At 38.2% G+C, this 27,553-nt stretch overlaps 2 protein-coding genes across 2 annotated transcripts in view; one reads left to right on the top strand and one right to left on the bottom strand.

Moving 5' to 3' along the window:
• LOC121739076 overlaps positions 1 to 14,420 on the top strand; it is a 30,984-nt gene extending 16,564 nt beyond the window's left edge. The window contains exons 3-6 of the mRNA XM_042131395.1: positions 8,836 to 9,016; positions 9,655 to 9,723; positions 10,250 to 10,318; positions 13,681 to 14,420. Of these exons, the coding sequence (XP_041987329.1) occupies positions 8,836 to 9,016; positions 9,655 to 9,723; positions 10,250 to 10,318; positions 13,681 to 13,769 (408 nt within the window). The 3' untranslated portion in view covers positions 13,770 to 14,420. The remainder of the gene's footprint in view (positions 1 to 8,835; positions 9,017 to 9,654; positions 9,724 to 10,249; positions 10,319 to 13,680) is intronic.
• A 258-nt stretch (positions 14,421 to 14,678) lies between these two features.
• Positions 14,679 to 24,260, bottom strand: LOC121739411 (D-3-phosphoglycerate dehydrogenase). The gene is made up of 9 exons (XM_042131875.1): positions 24,235 to 24,260; positions 23,994 to 24,055; positions 22,641 to 22,780; positions 20,865 to 21,016; positions 20,295 to 20,514; positions 18,935 to 19,070; positions 18,234 to 18,349; positions 16,800 to 16,902; positions 14,679 to 14,853 (listed from the first exon to the last, which is right to left on the bottom strand). Exons 1-9 carry the CDS (start codon positions 24,243 to 24,245, stop codon positions 14,729 to 14,731), a joined length of 1,065 nt encoding a protein of 354 aa, XP_041987809.1. The 5' UTR covers positions 24,246 to 24,260; the 3' UTR covers positions 14,679 to 14,728.
• Positions 24,261 to 27,553: the final 3,293 nt, after the last annotated feature.

The following is a 27,553-nucleotide window of genomic DNA, read 5'->3' as shown; positions in this document are numbered from 1 at the left end:
TTATCATCATGATAATAAGATTCACCGGTCTGTGTCGTCATAATAGAGTCTGGCTAGCGAAAGATGGGACTGGAAAAAGGCGGCAAATTCAAAAAATCGACGTTTAACAACCATTTCTATAGCTGGGTTTTTGAATTTTTTTTTGTGATAAATGGAAAGATCATATATAAGTTTTATAACAAAACTATTTTTTTTTTTTTTGCAATAATTAAAAAGTTATTTCAAAATAAAAATTAAATTTTAAATTCAGTACCGAAGATGCGCCGACAGCTCCCGAATAAACCCGAGCGCGTGTGACGTCACAATGTTAGTTTTTGCTCATTGTAGCATACAGAGATATAATAATTAGTACAGTGTTTTGAGTTTTTATCTAGTAAATTCTGTTGGCATTGTTAAATAATCAAAAATGTCAAAACTCAAAAGTTATCGCTCTTGTTTTGTACCATTATGTACAAATACTACAAAAACAACTCCTGAAAAAATGTTTTTAAATGTTCCACAAGACGAAAAACGTCGAAAGAAATGGTTTCAAGCAGTGCACCGAGATTATTCAAAAACAAAATCAAATTTTTTTTGTTGTGAAGATCATTTCGATGTAAGTATTCATAATAATATTACTTAATAATATTATTACATAATATTATAACTTTTCTTAATTTTTCATTGATAGTTAGAGTAACTGAGTAAGCTTTACTCCGAACTCGGTGTTCTGGACACACACGTCCTTTTAAAACACAAATACCATTCTTACGATTAAGTTGAACATAACCTATAGCTTTATCACCGTAACTCTCACGTGATGCTCTACAATTAATGAAATAATTATTAATTATATTTAATAGAGAATAAATACTTATTTTCATTTAGAATAGTATTTTTTAACAGACTTACCTTGATGCCTTAGCACCTCGAACTTCAGCAGAATTAAACCGAACGTCATTTTAAAAAAAATTAGTGATCATAAATATATCAACATCAGGAATATTATCCGATTTTGCTTTTATAAATCATTTATCACACATAGTTAGTCGAAATAAACTTTTCAAATCGTTTTTCACTAATAAATTTGAGATATTTTTATCAAGTCAAAGATAATAGCCATAAACACTGTACTATCATGAAATTGCTTTAACATTATGACGTCACAAGTATGGCGACCAATCATGGCGCGTTTACAGTCACGTGATTTTTATTTGAATTTTATCAATTTTTAATTGTTTATAATTAATTAAAAAAAATTTTTTTCAAGTTTTTTGCATTAAAAATCAATATAATTAATAATAAAGTTTTAAAATACATAAAAAAAAATCAATACTTTTTTTTTTTCAAAATTCTACGAACTACGAATAATGCGTGTGGTACGTATTATGTTCGTGCCTGTGGATTTCTGTTGTCTGATGCCGAATGATATGCCGTTGTGGTCCGAGCTCGTCAGACTCTCCTCCACCTTCCAGTCGCCCACTCGGTCCAGCAGATCGTCGGAGCACGCTGTCACATCCACGTAACTGGAGTACCTTTTTCCCCCTCTGACGGTATCGAAAGTTGGGGTGTCTCCGGTGTTGAGTATATGTAGACTTATTGCTTCCAGTACAGCAGACACTTCCCTTCCTCGCGGATCTTCCTTATCGCCACCCCACCACGGGCTTTTAGCGTTCGCGTCGCCTCCCAGAACCATCTTATCGGATCCCAGTTCCCTTCCTATCCACATAAGATGGTCCAGGTATGGCCCTACAGGCTTATCGGGCTCGAAATAAAAGGACACTACAATCATCTCCCAGGCTTTGGTTCGGAGGGTGGCCACAACAATGTTGTTGTTGCTGAGGCGTGTGTGTAGTTCGACATCCAGTGTGTCGTCGAACACCACAACACACGCCTTGACCACGCCGTCCCCCGGCCCATCGCTCTGGTAGACCCTCACTCCATTGTATGTCCTCATACTCCGGGCCCCACCTATGTAGGGCTCTTGCAGCAGCGCTACGCTAGCCTTACGCATATTTAACACACAGAAGGCAAACTGGACTCAGTTTCGTGAGAAACTGACCCAGCTGATGTCAGACAGACAATTGACTCTACAAGCGATGGACTCAATACACAGCACACAACAAATAGATGAAGCAATAGACAGATACACGGAAGTCATAACACAGACATGCAGAGACACTATGCCGACCAAAAAACACACACAAAAATTCACCTTGTCATGGTGGAATGATGAGCTCGCGCAGATGAAGAAGGAAGTCGCTACGAGGAAACGCAGGATCCGGAACGCAGCGCCTGATCGCAGAAACCGCGTGGTTGGACTTTACCTGGAAACGAAAGAGAAGTATGAAAAGGCAGTGAAAGAGGCTCAAGTAGCGAGCTGGAAGGAGTTTTGCCGAAAACAGGATAGGGAGGGGGTCTGGGAGGGCATCTACAGGGTGCTGAACAGAGTCGGAGGGAGGGAGGAGGATCTGCCCCTAACAAGGAGCGGTGAGACTCTCGACGCCCGAAACTCCGCACAATTGTTGGCGGAGACCTTCTACCCCGCGGACTTGGAAAGTGATGAAAGTGAGGAACATCGACGTACGCGCCGGCGTGCAGAGTCTTTGTACTCCGAACCGCCGACGGGCCCGGACGACCCTCCCTTCATCATCGAGGAGTTGAAGAGAGCCATAAGGTCCTTCAACCCCAAAAAGGCCCCCGGGGCGGACGGTCTCACGTCCGACATCTGCCAGCACGCTGTAGATTGTAACCCGGAATGGTTCCTTGCCCTGTTAAATAAGTGCCTCACTGTCGGCTACTTTCCCGAAAAGTGGAAGCAGGCGACAGTGGTGGTGCTGAGAAAGCCGGGCAGGGAATCATACCGGGTACCAAAAGCCTATCGACCGATCGGCCTTCTTCCTGTTCTCGGCAAAATCTTTGAGAAGATGCTGGTCTCCCGACTTAGGTTCTACCTGTTGCCCAAGATTAGCCCCAACCAGTATGGCTTCATGCCCCAAAGGAGCACCGAAGACGCCCTCTATAGGTTGGTGAACCACATCAGAAAGAAGAGGGAGGAGAAGAAAATTTCTGTTGTGGTATCACTGGACATAGAGGGGGCCTTCGATAGTGCTTGGTGGCCGGCCATAAAGGTTCGGTTGGCTGAAGTTGGGTGTCCGGGGAACCTGAGGCGGGTGATCAGTAGCTACTTGAGTGGAAGGAGTGTAAATGTGAGATATGCTGGTGTGGAAGTGAGCAGGGATACCGACAAGGGGTGCGTGCAGGGGTCCATCGGTGGACCCATCCTGTGGAACCTCTTGTTGGACCCTCTGCTATGGATGTTAGAGGAAATGAATATTTTTAACCAAGCCTTTGCCGACGACATTGTGATGGTGATAGATGGCGATACTGCGATAGAAATAGAGCGTAAAGCGAACGCAGTACTTGAAAAAATTAGAAAATGGGGAAAAGACAATAAGTTAACCTTCGCTCCACAAAAAACTTGTGCTCTGATCTCCACCAGGAGACTAAAATATGATAGACCGAGACTCGCAATGGGGGGTGTTGATATCCAGTATTATGAATCAATAAAAATACTAGGATTGACAATAGATAGCGGCCTAACCTTTAACCACCATGTCAAGAACGTGTACCAAAAAGCCATTGTTCGCTACAAAATGCTAGCCAGAGCAGCCAGAGTAGGTTGGGGTCTTAACCCCCAAGTAGTCAAAATTATATATACAGCGGTCATAGAACCGACTATTTTGTATGCATCAGCAGCGTGGGCACCCACCGTGGAAAAGATCCCCATCTTTTCCACGGTGGGTGCCCACGCTGCTGATCCAAAAGAGGCTCAACTCCGTCCAACGAAGTTTTGCCTTGAAGATCTGCAAAGCATATCGGACCGTCTCTCTGAACTCCGCGCTGCTGTTGGCTGGAATACTCCCTCTTGATCTCAGAATACTCGAAGCATCGAGACTTTATGAGATCAAGAAGGGAGTGTCATACCCGGCATTGGGGGACATGGAGGTGGAACGAGTGGCTTCCGCGATTGAGGACCCACATCCGGCAGAGCAGGTAGAGCTGAGGTTCGGGATGGTAGATGAGGACTCGTATGCCGATGTGGTTGATAGCCACATCCATAGGATCTATACGGACGGCAGCAAGATTGAGGGTCGAGTCGGAGCTGCACTCTCCGTATGGATGGGCGAGGCCGAGACAAAGGCCGTCAAGCTTGCCTTGTCGCCGTATTGCACCGTCTACCAAGCCGAACTTCTAGCGCTCCAAAGAGCAGTAAGTATAGCCTGCAAGAGTGGAATGGCAAAGGTCGGTATCCTTAGTGATTCCAGATCGGCTCTCCAGGCGGTCACCCTTAGTTCCCCTCATCCCCTGGCAGTGCAAACAAGGGCGGCCCTCCGAAAAGCTGCATTGCAGAGGCGGGAGGTCTCCTTGTTTTGGATTAAGGCGCACGCAGGGTTGAGAGGGAATGAGAGGGTTGACGAATTAGCCAAGGAGGCCGCGCTGAAATTGAGAAGGAAACCTGACTACGATCTGTGTCCTGTTTCATTCGTCAAGCGTATCTTGAGAGAGGATACGATTGAGGAATGGAACAGGAGATATGAAGTGGGAGGGACGGCCGGAGTCACGAAGCTCTTTTTCCCAGACGCTGCTGCTGCATACAAAATAGTACAGAAAATAGACATCACACACCACACCACACAGATTCTGACCGGTCACGGCGGATTCGCCTTCTACTTGAACAGATTCAAGCTGAAGGAGGATCCGTCCTGCCTGTGTCAGCCAGGAGTTGAGGAGACGGTTCCTCACCTGCTACTCGAGTGCCCAATTTTTGCTAGCAATAGATACGATATTGAGCCGAAATTGGGCACATCGATAACGGGTGAGAATCTGCCATCCATCCTGGGGGGTAAAAAGCGGGATATCTTCCTGGCTTTTTGCAGGATAATCGTGGGTGTAGTAAATAAGCGTAACGGTAGTATTTTGTGTGATAACAATAATTAGGATCTAATTTTAAGCTGTGAATTGTGATATTAGGATAGTCTCTGTAATTTTGGTTTTATATTTGTGCCGTTGTTTTATTATTTGACATTTTAATTGTATTTTATTTTAATTGTTTATTTTAGTGGAATCATTTGTATTTTTATTGGAATTGGATTGTATGTATAGACAAATAGAAAATAAATAGCCCTGATAATGTTAGGGGGACTTTTAAAAAAAAAAAAAAAAAAAAAAAAAAGAACTACGAATAATAAGGTTTCTTAGTTTTTATTATTCGTAGTTCGTAGAATAAAACTATAATTCCGGCTATAAACAGGGTTGTTATACGTCGATTTTTTTTAATTTGCCGCTTTTTCCCAGTCTCATCTTTCGCTAGCCAGACTCTAAATAGATCGAACAGAAGATATAATATGTATGATATATTTTAATCCAAATCACTAGATAACTTACACCTATTAAATTTGGTTGGACTATAAAAACCGAGTACCTTAAAGAGGCTACTTGGAAGTGATATTCAAACTAGTTATTAGGTGGTAATAAAAATTCAAATTTTGTAAGTAACTTGTCCACTGATTATTATTATTATATTTATAATCAGACTAAAGTAAAGACAGAATGATTGCTTTCAGATTTATAAGGATAAGAAAGTAGATTTTTTTACTCTTAAATCTCACAACCTCAAAACCTCAAACTTGTTCTTTGAGTTTCTGCAAAAGCTAGGTTAGGTGGTAGTAGATTGAGACAAGTAGCAACTCATCCATAAATGATTCTAATGTATATTTTGAAGGTTTTAAATGTTCGTCGTTGATATAAAGGGTATAAAATTTTCATAAAGTCAGTAAAATTATGGACTGCCCCAATCTTTGTGATAAATATCGTATAAAATATAAATGCATGACATTGGAGGCAAGAAAGACGGCGCCGCTCCTTACATCCTCATTCTTAGTTGTCTTGTAATTGATCTTACAAACGTGTTTCTTTTTTGTTAATAACGATATCACTTATCAGATCAATTCTTACCTTCACATTCTATTCTTAATAATCAAAAAGTCTGGTGAGTTATCATAATATTAACTTATGTAATTAAGCGTTCTACAGCATTGAAATCCAGTCGTCGGACTTCAGAATTCATTTTGACTTCTGCGGTATATAATCCATCGCTAATAATTCGTCAACGTTTTCGTAAATATTATAACAGATTGTACGAAGTTAATTAAGACGTAAGCTCACGTCATTAATATTAGTAGATAGCATATTATTATAATATCAATGGATTGTACGAATTTCACTGGATTCGATGCAGTTTACTGCATCGAATCCAGTGCCTTTAGGCCTTTAGGCCTAAGTCCTAACCTAACCTAAGCCATGTACGTTTAGGTTAGACATCAATAGACAAGAACCGCTCAACAAGTCTTGCGATTTGATTTTGAAAAATGTATCTTTTCGATTGGATGACTCGATTCACATTTTACTCAATCCATATTCGGTGGGTATGATGAAATAAGTCCACGAATATCAACACGTGCGTTGCCTTCAGTTCGACCTCTACTCTCCCTTTCTTCTGAGCTGGTTGTGCGGTATGTGTACGTCACAGCGCTAAGTGAACAGTATTTCCTAGTTTAATCACCGTCACTAATAGTTGTTGCGATATTTTATAAGCTTTGGCGTCTATTTCGTCAGCTCCGATAGGCGGTACACCGTACGATAACGAGTGTGCCGAAGTCGTCAATTTGAGTCTTAGTTATTTTGACTTGACACTAGTTAATTATATTGTAGTAGTTGCAATATGAATTTTAGGTCGGAGTATTTTCACGAACTTAGTTTTATTCTATGTTAAAAGTTATTTGAAAATCTTTTGTTTTATACCATAGTTGACGATTTTTATTGCTCAATAAACGAAACGTGATGAGTGCGTTTTTTATCCATTTACCGTTTTATAGCTCTAAAGTTTTATTGAGGAAAACTTCGCAAAAGAGCTTGAAGGAATTGTAAAGTTTGTAGGTCAAACAAGGACGACTTTTTGTGACAGGTATTTAACTTAAATCACAAAAACATTCATAATATACAACAATTTGGCATTGAGAATCGTAAAAGGCATAATTTTAGCAATTAAATTTAACGGTGAATATTTAAAAAATGTTCATAGTCAGTGACATTGTCCATAATAATAATAATTGGCATATACAATACCAAACATTTAAATCCAACAACTTGTAAGCAATACCGAGAACGTTAAGCACTGTTTTTTCTCTGACTGAATCAAGGGGACCAAAATATAGCTATCAGCTGTTTCCAACTAAGCTATATCGTGTAGGGGCTAGGTGAAACTGGGGAACCAAAATGTTGCCTACATATAATGATTTCTCGTAGCACGGTCACAATAAAGGCGGTTTCTTTCTTCGAAAAAATAGACAAATTGACAGTTAGACAAAGGCAATCCGCCATTTTATCACTAAAATCTGTCAGTATGTCGATTCTTTCCTGTTTCTATTGCTGTTATGCTAAGTGTACTGGTAGGTACGGGTGGTGAAAACTAATCAATACATAAAACAAAGTCGCTTCTTTTTCCCTCTTGTTCCCTTTAATCTTAAAAAATAAGCAACGGATTTTTATGCGGTTTTCTTTAATAGATAGAGTAATTAAAGAAGAAAGTTTATAAGTAATAACGTCATTCATTAAATAGTGGAGAAATACTGTTAATTTTGGGGTTTCTAATGTGATGTCGTAAATATTTTTTTTTCCGCTTACATTGCAAACGCAGGCAACCCTACGAGATTTATAAAAATAATGTAGTTACTAAGTATTGTAGACTATCAAAAGGTCTACAGGAAAATCCCCGGTGGTATAATATGTCTATCTCTTATGGATATCCCACAATAACATTTTTTGTCATTTACTTTTAACTTTAAATACTAATAATAACTTTAATATTAATGAATTAATTTTACTACATTATATTAAATATTGTTGACTGTATAATTCTTTTATGACTTGTTTTAGACTGTAATAATTCTCTATTGTTAATTTTGCATGCCCACAAAGGCCTATGTGTTGAACATAATATCAAATATAAGACCTACATTATTGTAACACACATACGCAAAAATAAATGAATTTGAATTTAAATGAGGGCTTATTTTCGAAGCGATTTTAACTCATACGGCAATAATCCTTATTCAATTAAATACTTTAAACACATTATTGATTTAATATAGATCTATATGGCCCTTTACAGCATATGATTTAAATGAATATTTTCGACGATATTACAGATTTAAAAATTGCGGGACGAAGCTTTTGCGGCGGTACCGACCAATGCGGGCAACGGGTAGTAAATAGTAATGACTATCCCACCAAAAACATAAATGTAAAAAAGAGAAAAGTTCAATAAGAACATTACGCTTGTCTATGGACTTCGCCTTAAAAAGAATGGAGACCTAAATGAGTGCCAAGTTCTATGGAAAATTGCAATATGTGTTTATAGGAACCAAATAACATTATGAACAAATAATATAGTCTATTTCTTTGCTTTATTCAATATCTATAACAATTGCTGTTATTTACATAATGTGAGATCTTAAAGTATATTAGATTTAACTTAAAAGTAGATTAGATTAAACAATTGTTTAGTAGAAACATCAATATTACCATATTAATGTTCCTACTAAACTACCTACTAAAGGATAATTTTGTCAATGTAAGCAAAATTAAAATGATACTTGGATGGATATGTACAGGATTTTGGACTAGTCTTTTAAATGACATTTTCCAATATGGCAGCAGCTACTCCGCTGCACGCATCAAAATAGCCTTATCAAAAATATTCGTCACATAATGGTATTATTTTAATGGTTCCAGGAGGAAGCGGAATACGACGACGAGGGGGAATACGAGCAGGAGGAGCAGCATGAGGCATCCACGGAGGCGCCACCTTCCTCCACTGAAGGCAAGAAGCTGGTGGGCAACGGCGTGCGGCCCTTCCGCAGCAACACCGACCTGCTCGAGACCCTGAAGAGGAAGAGGGCGCAGGCTGCTGAAGGTATGTAAGACAAATGGTGGTAGTGATAATAATATTATGTCTTGTCCAATTTTGATGTACTTAGTACTACCATAGAAGTTGATTCGTATGCAGATGGTAGACCTGCGTAATTTGGTCACGTTATGTCAAACCCATTCGACAGATCACAAAACATTGAATTGACATAATTCGACCAATTGACGTAGGTCTGCCAACTGCCTATGAATCAATTTCTTCAATGGTTGGATGGCTGAAATGTTGGGTCACGAATAGTTGGTCGAAATACACAACTATATCCTAGGCATAACCTAGATTTTACCGAGACCCCATTCAAATTGCTCATGGTATTTACTTGTTTAATTTATATCAAGTTATGCAGTGACGGATTAAGGCTACTCGATCGATTAAGCAATCTATGTCTATGTATCCGTATAGTCGGTAAGAATCGGTCTTTAAACCTTCACTCTTCTGGTGCCCCCTGAACTTATGTCGCTGAAGTTATGCAGGAGTTCTTTTTATTTTGGCCAGCTATTTGCACCGTGGTCTGTGTGCAATACACACAGACGTTACACTTATAAGTTATAACCCATTGGGTCGTATTATAGTCACAAAAATGGTGAGGAATATTCAAGGTTAACACGAATGTTGCTTTTTCACAGCGAGGCACGCGTCACCTGCCTCTCACTCAGAAGATGGCCAGGCTGATGGACCAGTCAAAGCCAACTACAGTGAGTATTTCTACTGAAAATAATATTATAGTAACTTATGAGTTATGACTGAAAGCGGCCCAAGTGGGCAGCTTAACAGTCGACTAACATTGAGATAAACTAAGTACTTTCTGAAAATTATTTGGTGGAACTTACTTGATCACTTACAGATGGGATAGAACTTACTGAAACATCTATCTAGTGTTCAGCTCAAGAATCGAGAAACATTATATCTACCTCTAGCTAAAAAAGCTACCACCAGGGCTGGATTTATATTTTTATGAGTACCATATTAATTTTGGCGCCCTTAAGTACGAACTCTGCCGCCATCCTTGGACGTTGCCGCCACCCCTAGGACGCCATAGGACGCTGCCTATACTGCCTATACATAATTCCAGAGCTGGCTAGCTCCGTTTTAGAACCGCAACAAAAACAACTCTAGTGTATCGAATCTTTGGAGTGTCCTGAGTCAAACTTTTTGATTGACTCTCCTGTGCATATTGATACAGTTACGCCAGTCGCTCAATCTCATCGATATTTTTTACAGACAAGAAGCGTTTCAACGCTGGCAAGACCGAGGAGTCGGGCAAGACCGGCAAGAGCCGCTTCACCAGGCGTGCGTATTAACCACACAACACGCGCCTAACCCGCACACCACCAAACACAGAATAAACAGAGACAACAACGCTCCCTAATGAGGCCCTTTGGCCAAGACGTTTTCTTATCGCCTATTTATAAAATCGTCGAACAAAATGTATGACGACATGAGTCGAATGTCGACATTTTATTAAACGCTTAAGTCAATTTCATACATTTTGATCGGCGAATCTTTAAAAAAGCGATAAAGAAAACGTCTCGGTTAAAGCGCCTGTTTTTGTTATAAGTTGTATCATGCAAGGCTTCAGTTGTAACACGCATAAGTTAAATACTCACCTCGTTTAAGGAATCTCTATGGAAGCAGGTATAAAGTTAATTTTTACGTGTTATAACAATTGCTTAAGCGGTAGCTTTTTCGATGCCAATTTGTAGTTAACTACTCCACTGCTAGCAGTTACAAAAATCGCACCCCTGAGCGTAGCGGAGCCTTATTTCTAAATAATTTTATGTATATTATCAGAGCTCTTTTGTCTCTATTTATTCTGTGCCCGAACCTGCACTTTTGGCTGTATTTGTTGACTAAATTAATTTATGTTTTTATGGGAGCAAGCGAACTAAACGCCGACGTTGCTTGTAATTGTTATTAAATTACTAATATATTACTACTGTTTTATTTAACCCAGTAACTTAGCACGAGTAGCCACAGATTGAGGAGAAATGTGAGTAAACATGAAAATGCATTCAAAGTTACACCGAAAAGAGACAAAACTGTACGGCGACGTACCGTCGAAGAAACTGATTCATAGGCAGTAGATACGTCATTTGGTCGGATTATGTCAATTCAATGTTTGACCTGTCGGCTGCATTTGACGTTATACGACGTGCTACCATTACGTACGCGTAGGTCCGCCATCTGCCTACGAATCAACTTCTCTGATTGTACAAATGCAAAATTTAAATATCAAATGGCATGACTCTTGACATTTGAATTTCGTATCACTTTATTTATGCATAGCCTCTCGTAATGTTACGTTTCGGTGTGACCTGACCCTAATAGCAACTAAAACTAATAGACAATAGTAGACTAGAATAACACAGCACAGATTATATGATAATAATTAACAAGGCATTTTGAAAATGACTCATCTATGCTTGTCTCTTTTATGCAGGAATATATTGCTATCGATGCAGGTAAAAAGAGAATGTATTCGCACATAAAAGGTCGGCAACCGGTGTCTTGCTTCCTATCAGGTTACCCGTTTGCTCATTTGCCCTTTTATAAATAAAATAAGGGGCAAACGTGATGTATTACATTCATGATCAAATTAAAGATCAATTTAAAAAAAGCGCCAATGGACGAATTTCTGAATACTCTGCAACCATACTATAAGTAATAGAAGCATTTATGGCAACAACACATACAGTGCTCCCAAAGTGATAATGCGCATAGAAATTTTCGTAATTTTTCGGCAACGGTCGTATTTCCCGAGCGTCGGAAGACGTCGCTGCAAAGAGCTTTATTTTAAACTTAATTTTAAGAAAATCACCGCTTGCGGCGTCGTAGAGGCGCCAGACGTTGCTTGGACGTTGCCATGTTAACGACACTGGCTACGTCGCGGTGACTTCCCGGTGAGTTATACCATTTGTTAACGGACCGGCGACAGCGGACACCCACCGACTATGTTATAATTACTTCTATTTCCTTTGAACAAGGTGCAAAATGCAAGTGCATAGGTTGAGGCTCTTCGTTTCATAGATTCGGGTGTTTCCGTGATTACGACAATTAGCGAAGATTTGCATGCGCATTATTAATTTGGGAATACTGTAACCGCGTTGCGGCACTAATTCAAAAGCAAAAATTCAAAACTCATAAAAACAAAACTAAGTAATTCCACCAATTTTGACGTTGCGATGCCGCAACGCGGTTTAAATTTGTTTCGTTCCTTATTGAGTATTTGAATTCTGCAAAATTAACACAACAATGTAACATTTAACATTTTTGAATTATTAACTTCAAAACACACGCACGCCGCACGATTTACAAAACATAATATTTGTAGTCAGCACCTAACAAGTACCTACGGTAGTTTTGGATTAGGTACACAGAATGTGGATATTCTGTGAAAATGTACTCGGGTAAGATTTTTATTTGCACTTACTAAACAATAAACATATTACATGTAATATAATTTATTATAATCAATAAATGAAATATTTTTTCTAAGTTGATCAGGGTAAAATTGGACACAGGGCAAGTCTAGATTAAATTCAGCCCCGGATCTTCAATTTTTTTTAGGCGGGGCAAAAACTGAAAAATGCCGCCCCGCCTACCTACTTATGTTTATTTTCACCTTTATCATCCATATAATTTCAGCTATCAATATGTATATTTAACAGGGTAGGGTAGGTGGCGGATTTACCAATAGGCTAAGTAGGCTGGAGCCTATAGGGCGCCAGATTTAGAGGGGCGGCAAATTTAGCCCCATTTTTTTTATCTTACAGAAATAAAAAAATCCCACCAAAAACATTTCTTGTAAAATATTGCCGAGACGACCACATAAGGTTTACCCTGTGAAAAAGATATGAGATCTCATGTAGAGCCAATTAGCTTCTAAATCTACACGGCCTAACTCTACTGACCCTAACTTAAGCAAATTCTACATACCAGTAAATAATATGTAAGGTTTCGCCGTTTCGCTACCGCACAGGGTGAAACCTTGTGTGGTCGTCTCAGCAAAAATTTTCAAAAAATGTTCTTGGTGGCCGTTGGGATATGATTGTGAACTAAACTAACGTATTGAATTTCAAAGGTCCGTTATAGGGGCGGCAAAAATTGAATAGCCTACAGGCGGCAAATCTGTAAATCCGCCACTGAGGGTAGGGTTTAAAAGCGAGCGAGAGTCGGGCGCGTATTTTGAACTATGCCTACGCGCCTCGCGAATAATAAAGGTGCGTGCAGCACGTCTCACTCCGCGCTCAGGGTATTGGTCAAGTTGATATTATAGCCATGAAATTGCTGTACTTGTGCTATTATTTATTACGTGGTCAAAGTTAAATAAATGATGAGTTATCCATTGGTCCGTGAAGTGTGAATTTGGCCGCCCCCTGAATTTGCCGCCCGGGGCATAGGCCCCGCTTTGGCCCCCCCTAGATCCGGGGCTGATTAAATTTAAATTAGCGTTAAAGCAGCCTATAATATTTTTTTGTCCGGCACCACGGTAAGATACTCCATTTTGTTGTGCCACTGTGCACTGCGTTTCCAAACAACAAAATACACTGATTTAGCATTGACTTGAACCCTTACCTTACCTGCCTGTGTCTTAACTTACCCTGTTTCCCCCTATTAAATAATTTATTAATGCATGTATTATACTTTAACAGCGTCGAAAGCGAGCCAGGAGGTTGAGGCGGAAGAGGAGCCCCCCACTCCCTCCCCCAGGACCGGAAGGACGTTCAGGCGGGGCAACTAATCCCATCACATCCTGCCCCCATTCCTATCCTACTATAATTCCTATCACAACCTATCAGAACACTTCTTATCCTACTACAATCCTATATGCCATGTAAAAACTCAGTTATTCCCATCAAATATTCCTTTCCTATCCCATGTTCTACCACATCCTCCATCCTTTTGAGGTCTATCCAATATCCATAGTCCATAAAATCGTTAGAAATCCCGCCCCTCCTATCTATCCCATCCTATCCCATACTGTTACTCTCTTACTAATAAAAATATTTACGTAGTGTATAACTATTCATGGTCCGCTGTCTTTGTGTGTAACAATTCCTGTGCCAGACAACGACAATTATAGTAGGCCTTATGTAGTTAGTCGACGTGTAAATATTTTTTATTAAGAGAGTTAGCATAAATAATTTTCATTTGAGGACCATCCACCGTACGAATGAAAATTGCTCGCCTCTTCCCAATCCCACACCATCCCACTCTATTAGACGTTGATATTCCTACCAACCACATCCTACCATCCCATCCTATCCCACTGGTCCTTATCACCAAGTGTTAACCGTCTGATATTAGGTATTCTCTGAATTTATTAGTTCCGAATCAATAAGTTTTTTATACGTTTGTAAAATATTATGTGTAAGTAATTTTAAATAAATAATTTAAATGTACTTTCTATGCTTTATTTAAATCATTTTTAACAGGCGTCGATAGTATGACTATATAACGATGTGATCTGTTTGTCTTTATCGCTCAATCGCTTCAGGCCAGTTTAAGTGAAACTGGCCTGAAGCGATTTTGGTAAAATTTGGTACAGAGATACTTTGAGTAAGTATGTACGGGAAGGGATATAATATTTTTTGGAAAAAATATGGTTCCCGCTTGATACGTCTTATCTAGAAATGAAAAAAAAACATTGTATAAAAATAAACTTATAATAATATAAAAGCAGTTGTTATAGTAATTTGATCATTTGTTGAGTACGCGGGTCACTTCAGCGAGCGGCACGGCGAAGGTGTTTGGCTTGGCAATGTTCACCAGCTGTTCAGCTATCTCCTGTCCCACTCGCACCTGAGCCTCCTTCGTCGATGCACCTGAGACAGACGATAAATTGTTTAAAGTTTATATAATAACACTAGCTGAACCGGCAAACGTTGTTTTGCCATATACATTATTTATAATATCAATATAAAATGTAGATAAACTTATTCTCAGGCCTAATGAATTTACATATAAAATTTCATTAAAATCGGTTGGGCCGTCGGAGGAGTTCGCGCACAAACACTGAGACACGAGAATATTAGATTCATAATAATCTCAATGATTTTAATGTTTTACATCATTGAAATGAGCCACAAACACACACAAAGTAGGTTTTGTGATGTTTTATGACAAGTCTCAAAAGTTTAGTAAAGTGTAAGCAAGGAAAGCTGTTGTATAAAACGTGTATAAAAGAATCTTGAAGAATCCTTCCTACTTAATATTATAAAGGCGAAAGTTTGTTTGGATGTATGGATATATAGATGGATGTATGGATGGATGTATGGATGTTTGTTACTCTTTCACGCAAAAACTACTGAACGGATTTTAATGACACTTTACAATAATATAGCTTATACATCAGAATAACACATAGGCTACAATTTTAACCGACTTTCAAAATGGGGGAGGTGTTTTGTTTGTTTTCTTATGTTCAACGATTACTCCGCCGTTTGTATACCGATTTTCAAAATTTTTCTTTTGGTATATACGGTATCATCCCAATTTATTATATTCACAAAAGTGGTGATCTGATGAAGGATCCATAAGTAATCGAGGGAACTCCTCAAAATTTATGGGGAAACATGTGGTGACTTCGGTTTCGTGAGAAGTATTTTAAGCATATGCTACAAACAAGTAAGATTTTGCACTGAGGTATATCTGGTATACCGTGGTTCGGAAGGTGCTGGGAGAACTCCTGATTCTTTATAGATACAAGTTTGGGAGTTTCGGCGTTGTTTTAATAACGGAAAGCATGCTACTATGCAAATTACATTCATCATCATCACTACCATAATATTATACCATGCATCGTCCCATGATTATGAGCCTTTTAATAGTCTTTTACATCGAGGCTCGACTTTGTCAAGCGATAATATAAAAAAGTCTATACTTAATATTATAAACCCGAAGAGTATGTTTGCTTGAATGCGCTAATCTCAGGAACTACAGGTCCGATTTAAAAACTTATTTTAATTAGTGTTAGATATCTCATTTATCGAGTAAGGCTATATTATATTATATTATCACGCTAAGATTAATACGACCGAAGAAACTCAGGAAAATGTGGTAAAAACGGGGAAAATATTAGAAAGGGTTTATCTCACGAACTACTGGAGCAATATTTGGCACTTATATAGAGTAGACCACGTGAAAGGAGTATTTATTCGAAAGCTATTTTTATTCGAAAATGTACGGTTTCTGTGAAATTCCTAAGTTACGCGAGCGAAGCCGCGCGGGACATCTAGTTATTAATAATTCTTAATACAGGAAAAATTTTTACTTGAATAGAACACTATTAACGTGTAGAAAGCCTTAATAATTAACAACGGTAATGATTATCGATTGTGAGGTCAGATAATTTTCGCGTAGCATATTATTATAATAAGCAATTTTTGGCATGAATAGGTTGACCACTGCACTGTCAGTCTCCTTGCGCTTTTGTTTCGTTGTTTTGTACAGTAGAATGTAGATCGTAAGGCGAAGAAACAGAGTCCTTAGTCAAGACGTTTGCGCCTAAAGGGTCTGGAACGGTCTGCAGTGCCAATAGATTGATTGCGGCAAGTGATCACATTGAGATTTAAATTGATGCACCACAGATTTGGTCACTGATTAGCAGTAATGTAATTAGGTACATCTAGTATCCACTATCTTGCATTTGCACGCAGAGTTTAGACCACGGGAACGCGCTTTTGCAGTGATCCTAGTATCACCTTTATACACGGCATTACCTCGCCATACTTAGTGTTACCATTGACCATGTATTCCTCTATGGTGTTACCTAGATGTGGTGTGGCCAGGACGGTGGGGTGCTGGATGATCTCCAGAGTGAGGGGGTTGGTAGGGGGCTCCTGCTCGAACACATCTAAGGCTGCGCCGCCCACCTGCAACAAAATAGAGTTAAATTTTAAAAAAGGAAGATCAATTTGAGATTTCCAAAAATTTACTATCAGGGAGGTTGATTCATAGGCAGGTGGCGGACCTACGTAAATAAAAGCCTCGCGAGTCGCGACTCGTCGCATTCGCCGTGCCACAGAACATAATAATTATATTAGTAGTACCAAGCCGAAGCAGCTTGGTTAGTGTGGAGTTGCGGACCCGCCTATTGACGATCAATTCAATAACAACCAATCAGATGGCAAAAAAACATAATTGATTGAACAAATATTGAACCTAGTAGAATCATAATTCATAACGTAAACAAATTCATTGTGAATAAGTTCAATTTAAAAGTGTATTTTATTTGAAACCATTACATATTTTTTACACGGGATAAGATTATTTAAAACGTTTATAAAAGTTCTCCATTCCAATATAATAATTATCAAACTACTTAATACTTATGCCTAGTCTACGGAATTTATTTTAAATTTACTTTAAACTATGCTGTCTGCAGCAGTGCAAATCTATGTAAATGTATTCAGCGTGGTGTCAACGGTTAGCTTTGACCTAATGAAGTTAATTACCCTGTGACAGGCGACAAAACCATAGGTACTATAAGTACTATAAATATTAATTACAAGTTAGCAGTTAGTAGGTTTATTTCTAAAATTAGCTGGTATTAAAATTGCTGAAAATCTTAAGTGGGTTGTTTAAACAAAATGAAGAGATAACCTAATAACCATAGGGGACTTCTTGGGTTTAAAATATCAAAAGAATAAAATATTATTTTTACAGGAAAATATTTTATATTTGCAATGAAGAGAAGACAATATTATCATTATATTCATAATCATTGCCGCTTACAAATACTTAAAACTCTGAAATGCTCTGAGGAGTGAGGAGTGAAGGACATAGGGAAAGGCTTACTGACAATTCCTTCATTGAAAGAAAAATTTATTCACAATTCACGTTCTGTTCTGGTTAACTTGTGACTGTTAATAATAAAAAAACAAAGCGGTAAGTTAACGTTATATTGATGGAAGTTCAGTCCCTACGTGGCATTCTATGATGTTATCACAAACTACATTAATAAGAGAGGTTTATCAACTAACTGTGACATTATAATATTGTTCCTTATTTCTGCAAATAAATTATATTTCTATTCTATTTCCATTCTACCATTACCAATACGTAATGTGAAAAAGAACGGTAGAATACCACGGTAGTACGGTTGGCATAAACTAAAATATATCCTTTATCTTTTCTTCAATGGAAGGAAACAAAGGTCACCGTGCTAAGATAGTATTGTAATAACAAATGTTGGAAACATTACCTGTCCGCTCTTCAGCGCTTCAAGAAATTCCTTCTCGTCGATAAGACCTCCGCGGCCGACGTTGATGATCTTGACACCCTTCTTGCACTGACTCAGGGACCGAGTGTTGATGAAGTCTGAAATAACAACAATCTTACTAATATTATAAATGCATATGCAAAAAGTATGTCTGTCTGCCTGTCGGTCTGTCTGTAACCTCGTCATGTCCAAACCGCTGAACCCATTTTGCTGAAATTTGGTAGGAGGACTTTGAGTCCCGGGAAAGGACATAGGATACTTTTTATCCCGGGAAAAAATGTACACTTCCCGCGCGAAAAACGAATTTTGGCGCAACGGAGTTGCGGTTGTCATCAGTTCTAATACATAATAATTAAATTCACGGCCAAGAAGTGAATCAAAGTTTAGAAAAAAATTCAAGCTGATCAAATTTACAATCGTGAAATACTCGCATACAGGTAGATGTACCTACGCGAGTATGAAGCTACATTCATAAGTAAGTGCCTTCTCGCGCGAAGCGAGACGGTCCATAGATTGTGAAATAAGCGTATGCGAAATAATTTGGTTAGGCCACTAACAGAGTAGGTACTGTAGAACAGTATTATGTCTTATTTCATGGGATATGCTTTGTCAAGTCATCGTTGTCACAAGTTACGTTGATTATCTGTCCGCTGGGGTTGACGAAACCTTGCCACGATACGTACTTTTGGTGGAGTCCATGAGGGGCATGTGGAGCGTGATGTAGTCCGCCAGCGGCCAGATCTCCTGCAACTTGTCCTTCTTCTCGGTGTGGAATTCGGCGCACTGAGCTGCCGACACGTACGGGTCGAAGCCGATCACCTGTGGGAATACCAGATTTATTGGTGGATTAAAAGCTAAATCAGTGGAAAAAAATTGTTTAGATCAGAATTCTAAACTCTAAAAGTTAACACTGTAATGAAATGAAAAGAAGCTAGAAGAGAATGAGCAGAGTCATATTTCTGACTTTGAGTTTTGCGCTTATGATATCCTCGTTTCGTTTTGTTACAGAAGTAGCGGCCGCCCAGGGCGCCGAAGGCAAACAAAAGGGGCGCCAAATTTTTTAAGCACTATCAGCACCCTGCGGGCCGAAGGAATATCGCCCAGGGCGTTGGTAGTACTAAAACCGGCCCTGGTTACAGGTCACCTGACGCAAGACTTAGATACTAAATATTATATTATAAATCACAATAATATATAAATCACAATATGTCCACCAGGTTTTATTTAAGAGGGCGACTAACCCCAAAAATCAAACATCGTCCTTCTCTCTTCACACTCACGCCCGTCTTTCATATGCCAGGTGAAAAAGAACGACGCGGATTCATCGTCAAATTAGTTTTTTCTCAATAACTCGATAAATATACAACATTTTAAAAATCCGCTAGGTCGATCTCTCAATGATAGAATTTTATACAATGTGTTAAAATATTAACTTAGTTAAATGCACGGTTATGGCAATAAATGAAAAATTCGTGAAAATTAGATGCATCTTTGTGATTTTTTTCTATCGAGAATATTTTAAGATATCGTGTTGTTGCTCAGATCGAATTCTCGGAAATATAATGTAGTATCTAATTTTAGAAAATGAAACAATTCGGAGCTTATTTTCAAGTATAAAATGAATTATAAAACCGACACTTTAGGGTTAGTCGCCCCTTTAATTTGATCAAGGCAAATGAGCCAAGAAAACTCATATAAAGCAAAGTATACACCAGTATCATTGACACAATCTTCAATGGCTTGTGGTTATAATGAGTATATATTGTTACTTGTGGTATATTATATTCATTTGCAACACATCAAAGGCTAAAATGTGGTGAATACCACTTGATCTACAGAACAATTGTACGAGGCGTCTCCACGTTGAGTCATGAAAGACATAATATTTACGAGAACAATCGTGTACAGTGGCATATTGTCAATAATATTGCCGATATGACCGACATCGAATGTGTAACTGGCAGGAAATGCATCGCAACGCGAGCTCACGCTGGGCAATTCACCTTTGGATTCATCCTATACCAAAACCATCGTCAGTCATACCTTCATGCCAAAAGCGTGCATGCGCTTGGCGACCTCCCTGCCCACTCGTCCAAGGCCGAGCACCGCCAGGGTCTTGCCGTACAGCTCTGTACCGGTGTGCTGGGCCCTCTCCCAGCGCCCGGCCCGGAGTGCCGACCCGGCAGCCACCACGTGACGAGCCAACGCCACCGCCAGCCCGCAGGTTAGCTCGCACGCGCTCATCGCGTTCGCGCCTGGAGCACTGTGGATATTGTGTTATTGGTATAGAGAACCGGTCTGGCACAAAATGCCTACCAACATAGTTTTATCATACACGAAAGCACCCTAAGGCCTAATGCCCTAAAAGCGTATCACGAATGTGGTACAAGTTTAACGAATTGTAGGAGATCCCTGTAGGTATAAGTGGTCTTTCACCCATCTGATAACCACATTCATGAGTAAGGTTTTTTATCAATTATTATTTGTATTAAAAAAGGTAATGCAAAGTAAGTTGCCTAAAAATCCGTCAAGGATATTTTTAATAACATTTTTAGTTACTAACTTTTTTTTAACACATAAAATACGGTGCCAATGGAAAGTAGGATAAATTACTTAATGACAGCAATTCCTCGTTCCTGGGCAGCGTCGATGTCGATGTTGTCGCAGCCGGCACCGGCGCGGCCGACCACGCGCAGCCTTCTGCCGGCAGCCAGAACCTCGGCGGTCACCTTCGACGCTGAACGCACCACCAGTGCTTCGTGGGTCTGTACAAATATACATAATAGTTTAAATAATCGGCCAAGTGCGAGTCGGACTCGCGCACGATGGGTTCCGTACCATTATAGAGCAACTGCATTAGGGCAAAATTAATATTATTATGAAATATTAAAGTACACATAAAATGAAGGATTGTGTGAAAAATTCAAATACCTACCTGTTGCTAATATTGATATAGAGCAAAAAATGCCAAAAAAGTCACGTTTGTTGTATGGGAGTCGCCATACATATTAATTTTATTTTGTTTTTAGTATTTGTTGTTATAGCGGCAACAGATATACACATTACACAATCTGTGAAAATTTCAACTCTCTAGCTATTACCGTTCTTGAGTTACAGCCTGGAGACATACAGACGGACAGACAACGAAGTCTTAGTAATAGGGTCCCGTTTTTACCCTTTGGGTACGGAACCCTAAAAAGTAAAAACACGCGTTTCTTACATTTTTTTTTCAATTTTTTTTTAAATTAAGTGCATTGTTATTGTCTCATAAAGTCATAACACGTATGCAAAGTTTCGAATTACCTGAACTACTGGAGAAAGATAAAAATCGTGCTCAAAGATTCCGTTACATACATACAGCCCAAGCTAATTAAAACGTGATATGACAAACACTTAGAATGACAAAAAATTTAGGGAAAGTTAACGATATGTCTAAATAAGGGAAACCTATGGTATTTTAAGAACGCTCCACACTACGTCAGTCTAGCCCCGTGGTACTAATACTACCTTGGTAGTCCGTAACTACCACCTATAATAGTTCGTGCATGGTCCTTTATTACGTAATTTGGTTGGATCATGTCAAGAATCAAGATGACAAAGATAGATCCTGTATATTCTGTAATTAATTTGTTTCTACGTGGTATGAGGAATTAACTAAACTATCCAACTTATAGTTGATAAGAGTTTCATGACACTCACATTGAACTAAACAAACATGATAAGATAACGCTTTCGGTAAAATGTATTATATATTGATCAATTTCCTGTCCTTTCGTGTGGGGTAAACAATAATTTTAGAACCATCCTACATAGATTATCATAATAAACATTATTTGGATATTTATATTTTTATTAGGAATTATTGATCAAATCAAAATATAAGCATAAAAATTAAAAGAGATACCTACTTATTTAAAAAAAAACGATATTAACAAGGCAGGCCAGCAAGGCAAGTTTTTCTGAGCATAGCTTCTGAAACCGGAGATTTAGACTGCCCGGGAATCCCGGGATGCATTGGCGTACCCAGGTTCTGGGCCAGGGGGGGGGGGGCAAATTCTGGGCCAGGGGGGGGCAAATCAGATATTTTATAAGCTAGGTGTTTATAAAGAATAAAAAATTAATAATTTTTAGTTGTATTGTAAACAAATGGCAAAAATTCGTTATTTTTATAGATGAAAGTACTAGATAATATACTTAGTAGGGATGCCCCCCCCCCTGCCCCCCCCCCCCTGTACGCCCATGACCGCTTAGGGCGCTGGATGAAAAGGGGCTCCGAAGGCTGTGAAAAGGGCTCTCTATGTTTTAGCACTGCCAGCATCCTGAGCGCCAAAGAAATCTCGCCCAAGGCGCTGGTAGTGCTTAAACCGGCACTGACTACTTGGACCTTACCGGGATCTCTTTGATTAGCTCCTCCTTAGATATCTTGGGTATAGCGGTGACTTTGATGCCGTGCGCTTTGAGGATCTCCTCGCAGTTAGCCCCTACTCCATCCACGATTAGAACTGATTTGATGTTGACCATTTTGGATACTGAAACATTTATATAGATAGATGTTACCAGATTTGTAAGCAATATTCAATATCCTACGAAAACCGCACATTTTTGCTCAGTAAAATTTAGACTTTGATATATTTTATGACTTGCGAATTCCATCAAAATATGTCCAGTACCTAATCTAGGAGACTATTTAAAGCAAACGAAGCCTTTCCTTTATTTATATTGGGTAATGACATTATTTACAGATTTTTATTTAGGGCATCTACTGCTTATAAGTAATAAGTATAGGGATAATGAATAATTGTATATGTTGCAGTCATCTGGTTGACTCTGCTATTTGATTAATTGACTAGCGAATCCATCGAATTAAACTATTTCATTGAATGACAAAATACCAATTCTTCAAGTTAACTCGTTGTTTGTAACGTTTAACTTCAATACTAAACGCCAACTCGTCAAGTCCTTAGCTGTAAATTATATCATTTCATTTAGTGATTTCGCTAGTCATTCAATAAAATAGCAAATTCAACCAGATAACTGCGCTATATTATATACATAAATTAATTAATATAACAACTCCATAACAGTGCCATTAAAGTCGTTTACCTTAAAAAACTGATTAAACTGATTTTCATAATAATAATTGAGTATTATTATAATTTAAACAAACATTTTTCATTCACCATGATCTTTATTGATCTTCATGATCGATCACTTAAATCAAAAAATTAAAATTTAATCTCGATCGTGTGAATATAATATTTTTGTAGTTCTTTATTGGGTAATTAATAAACGACATTAAAATTTGTGGCATTGTAACAGCTCATGCCTCATACTAAACTTTGTTTAAACTTTTATTTAAACTAAAGTATTACTAACAGCGCATTTTTTATTATGTTTTGTTGCTATGCTGCTAAACTTATTAAATTATCAGTGTTACCTACTGAAATTGACTGCGATAAGAAACTCGAAGAACGATTCAATAATTTCTTAACATAAGTAACACAAGGAAAATAAATCGCAAAAGCAGTACAAGGTAAGAAAACTATATAAAATATAACATAAAGTTATAGCATAAAGCGTAACATAAGGAGACAGAATTCTCGGACCCTTTGCCCCAAAACAACTTTAAAACCGGTTTTAAATTCGCAAGCGTTCGCTCATTTTAAAAACAAGACGCGAAATTGATTGTACAATTTATATTCAACATTGTTTGTGTCAAATTGTTAGAGGTTATGTACTTACGTGTGTCGTTGCTCGTGGTTTGCCGGTGTCTGCTCCTGTGTATGCCGACTACACTCGTCCGACTGCTTATCGAAAACAAGCGCGGGTGTAGAGCGGAGGACACACAGTCTGTATATTTGATAGAATAAAATCTTCATGGTCGCAGGTTACACGTTCAGTTTCTCACCAATCTGAACGTGAACGCGAAACTGAACGTGTAATCCCACGGTTTGATGGACTGATCTTTTTTTTTATGATGTACTTTTGAGTCATCAATCTGGCGTCAATCTCAGATTGATGGACTGAACTGATGCCATATTGAGCGTGTAACATTTGACACGCTCAATTTGGCATCAAATAAGGAAGTTAGAAGACTTAAGCACGCCTTTTCTTCACAGTATAAACATTTATTGACTGATGACAGTAGAATTCGTAGAATTCGCCGGGCGAGCCATCAAATAAATTTATTCAGAGGCAGTTGAACCTACATTATTTGGTCGGGTTAGGTCATGTTAATGTTATGTTTGACATAATAAAGTTACTACTTTAATAATAATATAAGTAAAACACTCAACACACAAAAACTCAGTATTACTTCGGAGTTCGGGCATGCGACCTTCTGTTATAAAAGTCTGATTTCAATGACTCTGCGTATGTAATGTGTAACCTACGTTAATTTAAAACCTGAATTAATATAAGTATTCTACGCTCTTAGACAGGTTAAACGTAATAATATGTATTCAGTATTTCGAATGCGCTGAGATCAAAATAGCTAAATAATATTGAGTAGGTAGGTAGATAATATAATATCGAAATAAAATTTCTTAAAATTCTTAAAAAGCAAATCATTTCGACTGAAATGTTTAGACTTTACTAACTACTCTAAAACTGAAATTATTATTGAAAGTAATGTTAATAATTCGGGGCAATTATAACAAACTCATTTTAATTATTATATTTTCATTATGTAATAGACATGCCATTATCATTACTAACTATTTTGATAGTTCTTAATTAGATTCAAACTTAATGCAGCATTCTCAAAAACATTACGGAGTATGCTGCAAAAGACCCGTATTTTTGTAAATACATTTAACAAATTTTAATCTGAATGTAAATCTAAATAAGTTTTACTTTTTTAGATCAAAAATAAAGTATACGCGGTGAGTGTGTCCTCAGCATTAAGAATGGCGTGCGCAATGATGAGTCGATCGCCGTAAGCAAGTCCACGGTGATAATATTATTGATGTTGACTGTTTTGCACTCCGGCTCCGGTCTCACAGATAAGGATTCCGAGACGTCTGCAAGATGTAACGTGGAGGCTACGTTGCATGTTAAATTAGCTAAAACAGGGTTGCATACGTCCCCCGTGATCTGAATAAGGCACCATACGGGAGACATGAAAAAGTTTCGACTATCACTCATGAATGCGTGCAATAAAAACCATGTGAATGAGAATTTATTATGCAGTAAATTAAAGCTTTTTTTTAATAAAAACTAGAGGGCAAATAGGTCACCTGCCGCTACCGTCACTCGTGGACACTCGGAAAATCAGAAGAGTTGCAGGTGCGTTGCCTGACTTATTATTCTTAATACGTTCTCTTCTTGAAGGTTTGCTGATCGTATTGGTCCGGAAATACTGCTGGCAAATAGCCCGCCATAAGCCTGCCATAAGTTGTTTTCTCTCGATTTTGGCTCGATGTCTTGGTAATATGCAATAAATAATATAATCTTCTGCGAATATTGTCATAGTATTTACCTAACAAAGGAAGGGATATTATGTTATACTTCAAACTTATCTACTTTCAAATGACTGGCCATATGGAAGACCTCAATTTGACATTCTTAAAAATATTTCTTGTAGTATGGACTATTTTTAAGAATGTCAAATTGAGAAAAATAATAAGAACCTGTATATAGCCAGTACCAGCTCATATTGCACAAGTAACTTATGGAAAAAAAACATAGTTTTTATTATTCGTAGGGAAAACTACTACCTATCTATATAATTATAAAACTCAAAGGTGACTGACTGACTGATTGACATAGTGATCTATCAACGCACAGCCCAAACCACTGGACGGATCGGGCTGAAATTTGGCATGTAGGTAGATGTTATGAGTAGGCACCCGCTAAGAAAGGATTTTGATATATTCTAACCCCAAGGGGTTCAAATAGGGGATAAAAGTTTGTATATAATAATACATCTTAACGCAAGCGAAGCCGCGGGCAAAAGCTCGTAATTATAGAATTCATAGATTAATGAATATAATATTTTCTATTGTGTTGTGAAATGTGAATTACCTATTAAGGAAAATATAATACATGATGTATCTCAGTACATAAACATAATACCTAATTAAATAATATATAAAAATAATTTATTTATTAATAGAAACCTACAAATGTTTTTTTTTTACTATTAGCAACAAATTATATCGTGCAGGAAACCGGTCTCGAACGCTTCAACTCCCAAGCGGCCACATGTGGTGTACGAATTGGGACATCTATAACCGGTCCCACCGTTCGACTCGAGACACCGTTCGGCCCCAGGTGCGCGTGGTCTATGGTGGTTGCATACTAAGGTATCAACTACCATAAAAAATATCATATGACTATCTCGATGGCAGCCGCGGCCTGGCCGCTGCGGCTCGGCCGCCTATTATCGAAGCAACTTACTTCTCAGAAGTAATGTCAAATGTGTGCCTTACGCTCTGGAGTTAAGGTTGAATTTGTTATGTTCAATTTTGGTGACATTGGTGACCCTGTCGTGGTAATGATGATGATGATGAATGTAATTTGCATAGTAGCATATGCTTTCAGTTCTTAAAACAGCGCCGAAACCCCTAAACTTGTATCTATAAGGAATCCGGAGTTCTCTTAGTATCTTCGGAACCATAGTATACCTCGTTGCGAAATCTTGCGTTTTGGTAGCATATGCTTAGGATGCTTCTCATTAAACTCATGGATCCCATCATCAGGTCACCACTTTTGTGAACATGGTACCAAATTGGAGCGAAACCTAATACAACAAAACAAAAATTTCGAAAATCAGTTCACAAACGGCGGAGTAATTGTTGAACATACAAAAAAAAAGTCTCAACATATAACCTCCTCCTTTTTGGAAGTCGGTTAAAAAAACATTTTTTTGTCATTTACTTTTAACTACAAATAATGGCTTATTTTCGAAGCGATTTTAACCAATGCGGCACTGATCCGTATCCAATTAAATATTTTAATACATTATTTATCTATTATAGACGGGTAGTAATGAATATAAATCAAAACTACATAAGTACTGAATCGATTATAATCATTTTTTCAGTGAGTGACATAGGCTATATTATATTATTTTATACCCGTGCGAAGCCGGGGCGATATATTGTTAATAAAGAAACGAGTATTTTTGGTTATCACGTATCGTTCGTATCTTTTACGATAAATATATTATATATATCTCACAAGTACCAGCTATCTGAGGAGTTTTAAGGTTAAAAAAATATAGTACAACGAGGCAATAACAATAAAACATATTATGCCCCACAAACATAGGAAGGAAAACAAAAATAAAACGATAAGCT

Source organism: Aricia agestis, chromosome Z (assembly GCF_905147365.1).
Source record: "Aricia agestis chromosome Z, ilAriAges1.1, whole genome shotgun sequence".
Classification (NCBI taxonomy): domain Eukaryota; kingdom Metazoa; phylum Arthropoda; class Insecta; order Lepidoptera; family Lycaenidae; genus Aricia; species Aricia agestis.
Note: the sequence above shows the minus strand (reverse complement) of the source record. Positions and strands in the feature narration are given on the sequence as shown.

Excerpts from the sequence above, each read along its gene's own strand:
- LOC121739411 (XM_042131875.1), bottom strand. Across the intron at positions 21,017-22,640 it reads AGCTAATCAAAGAGATCCCG|ACCCACGAAGCACTGGTGGT; the intron begins GTAAGGTCCAAG and ends ATATTTGTACAG. Across the intron at positions 19,071-20,294 it reads TGCACGCTTTTGGCATGAAG|GTGATCGGCTTCGACCCGTA; the intron begins GTATGACTGACG and ends GTATTCCCACAG.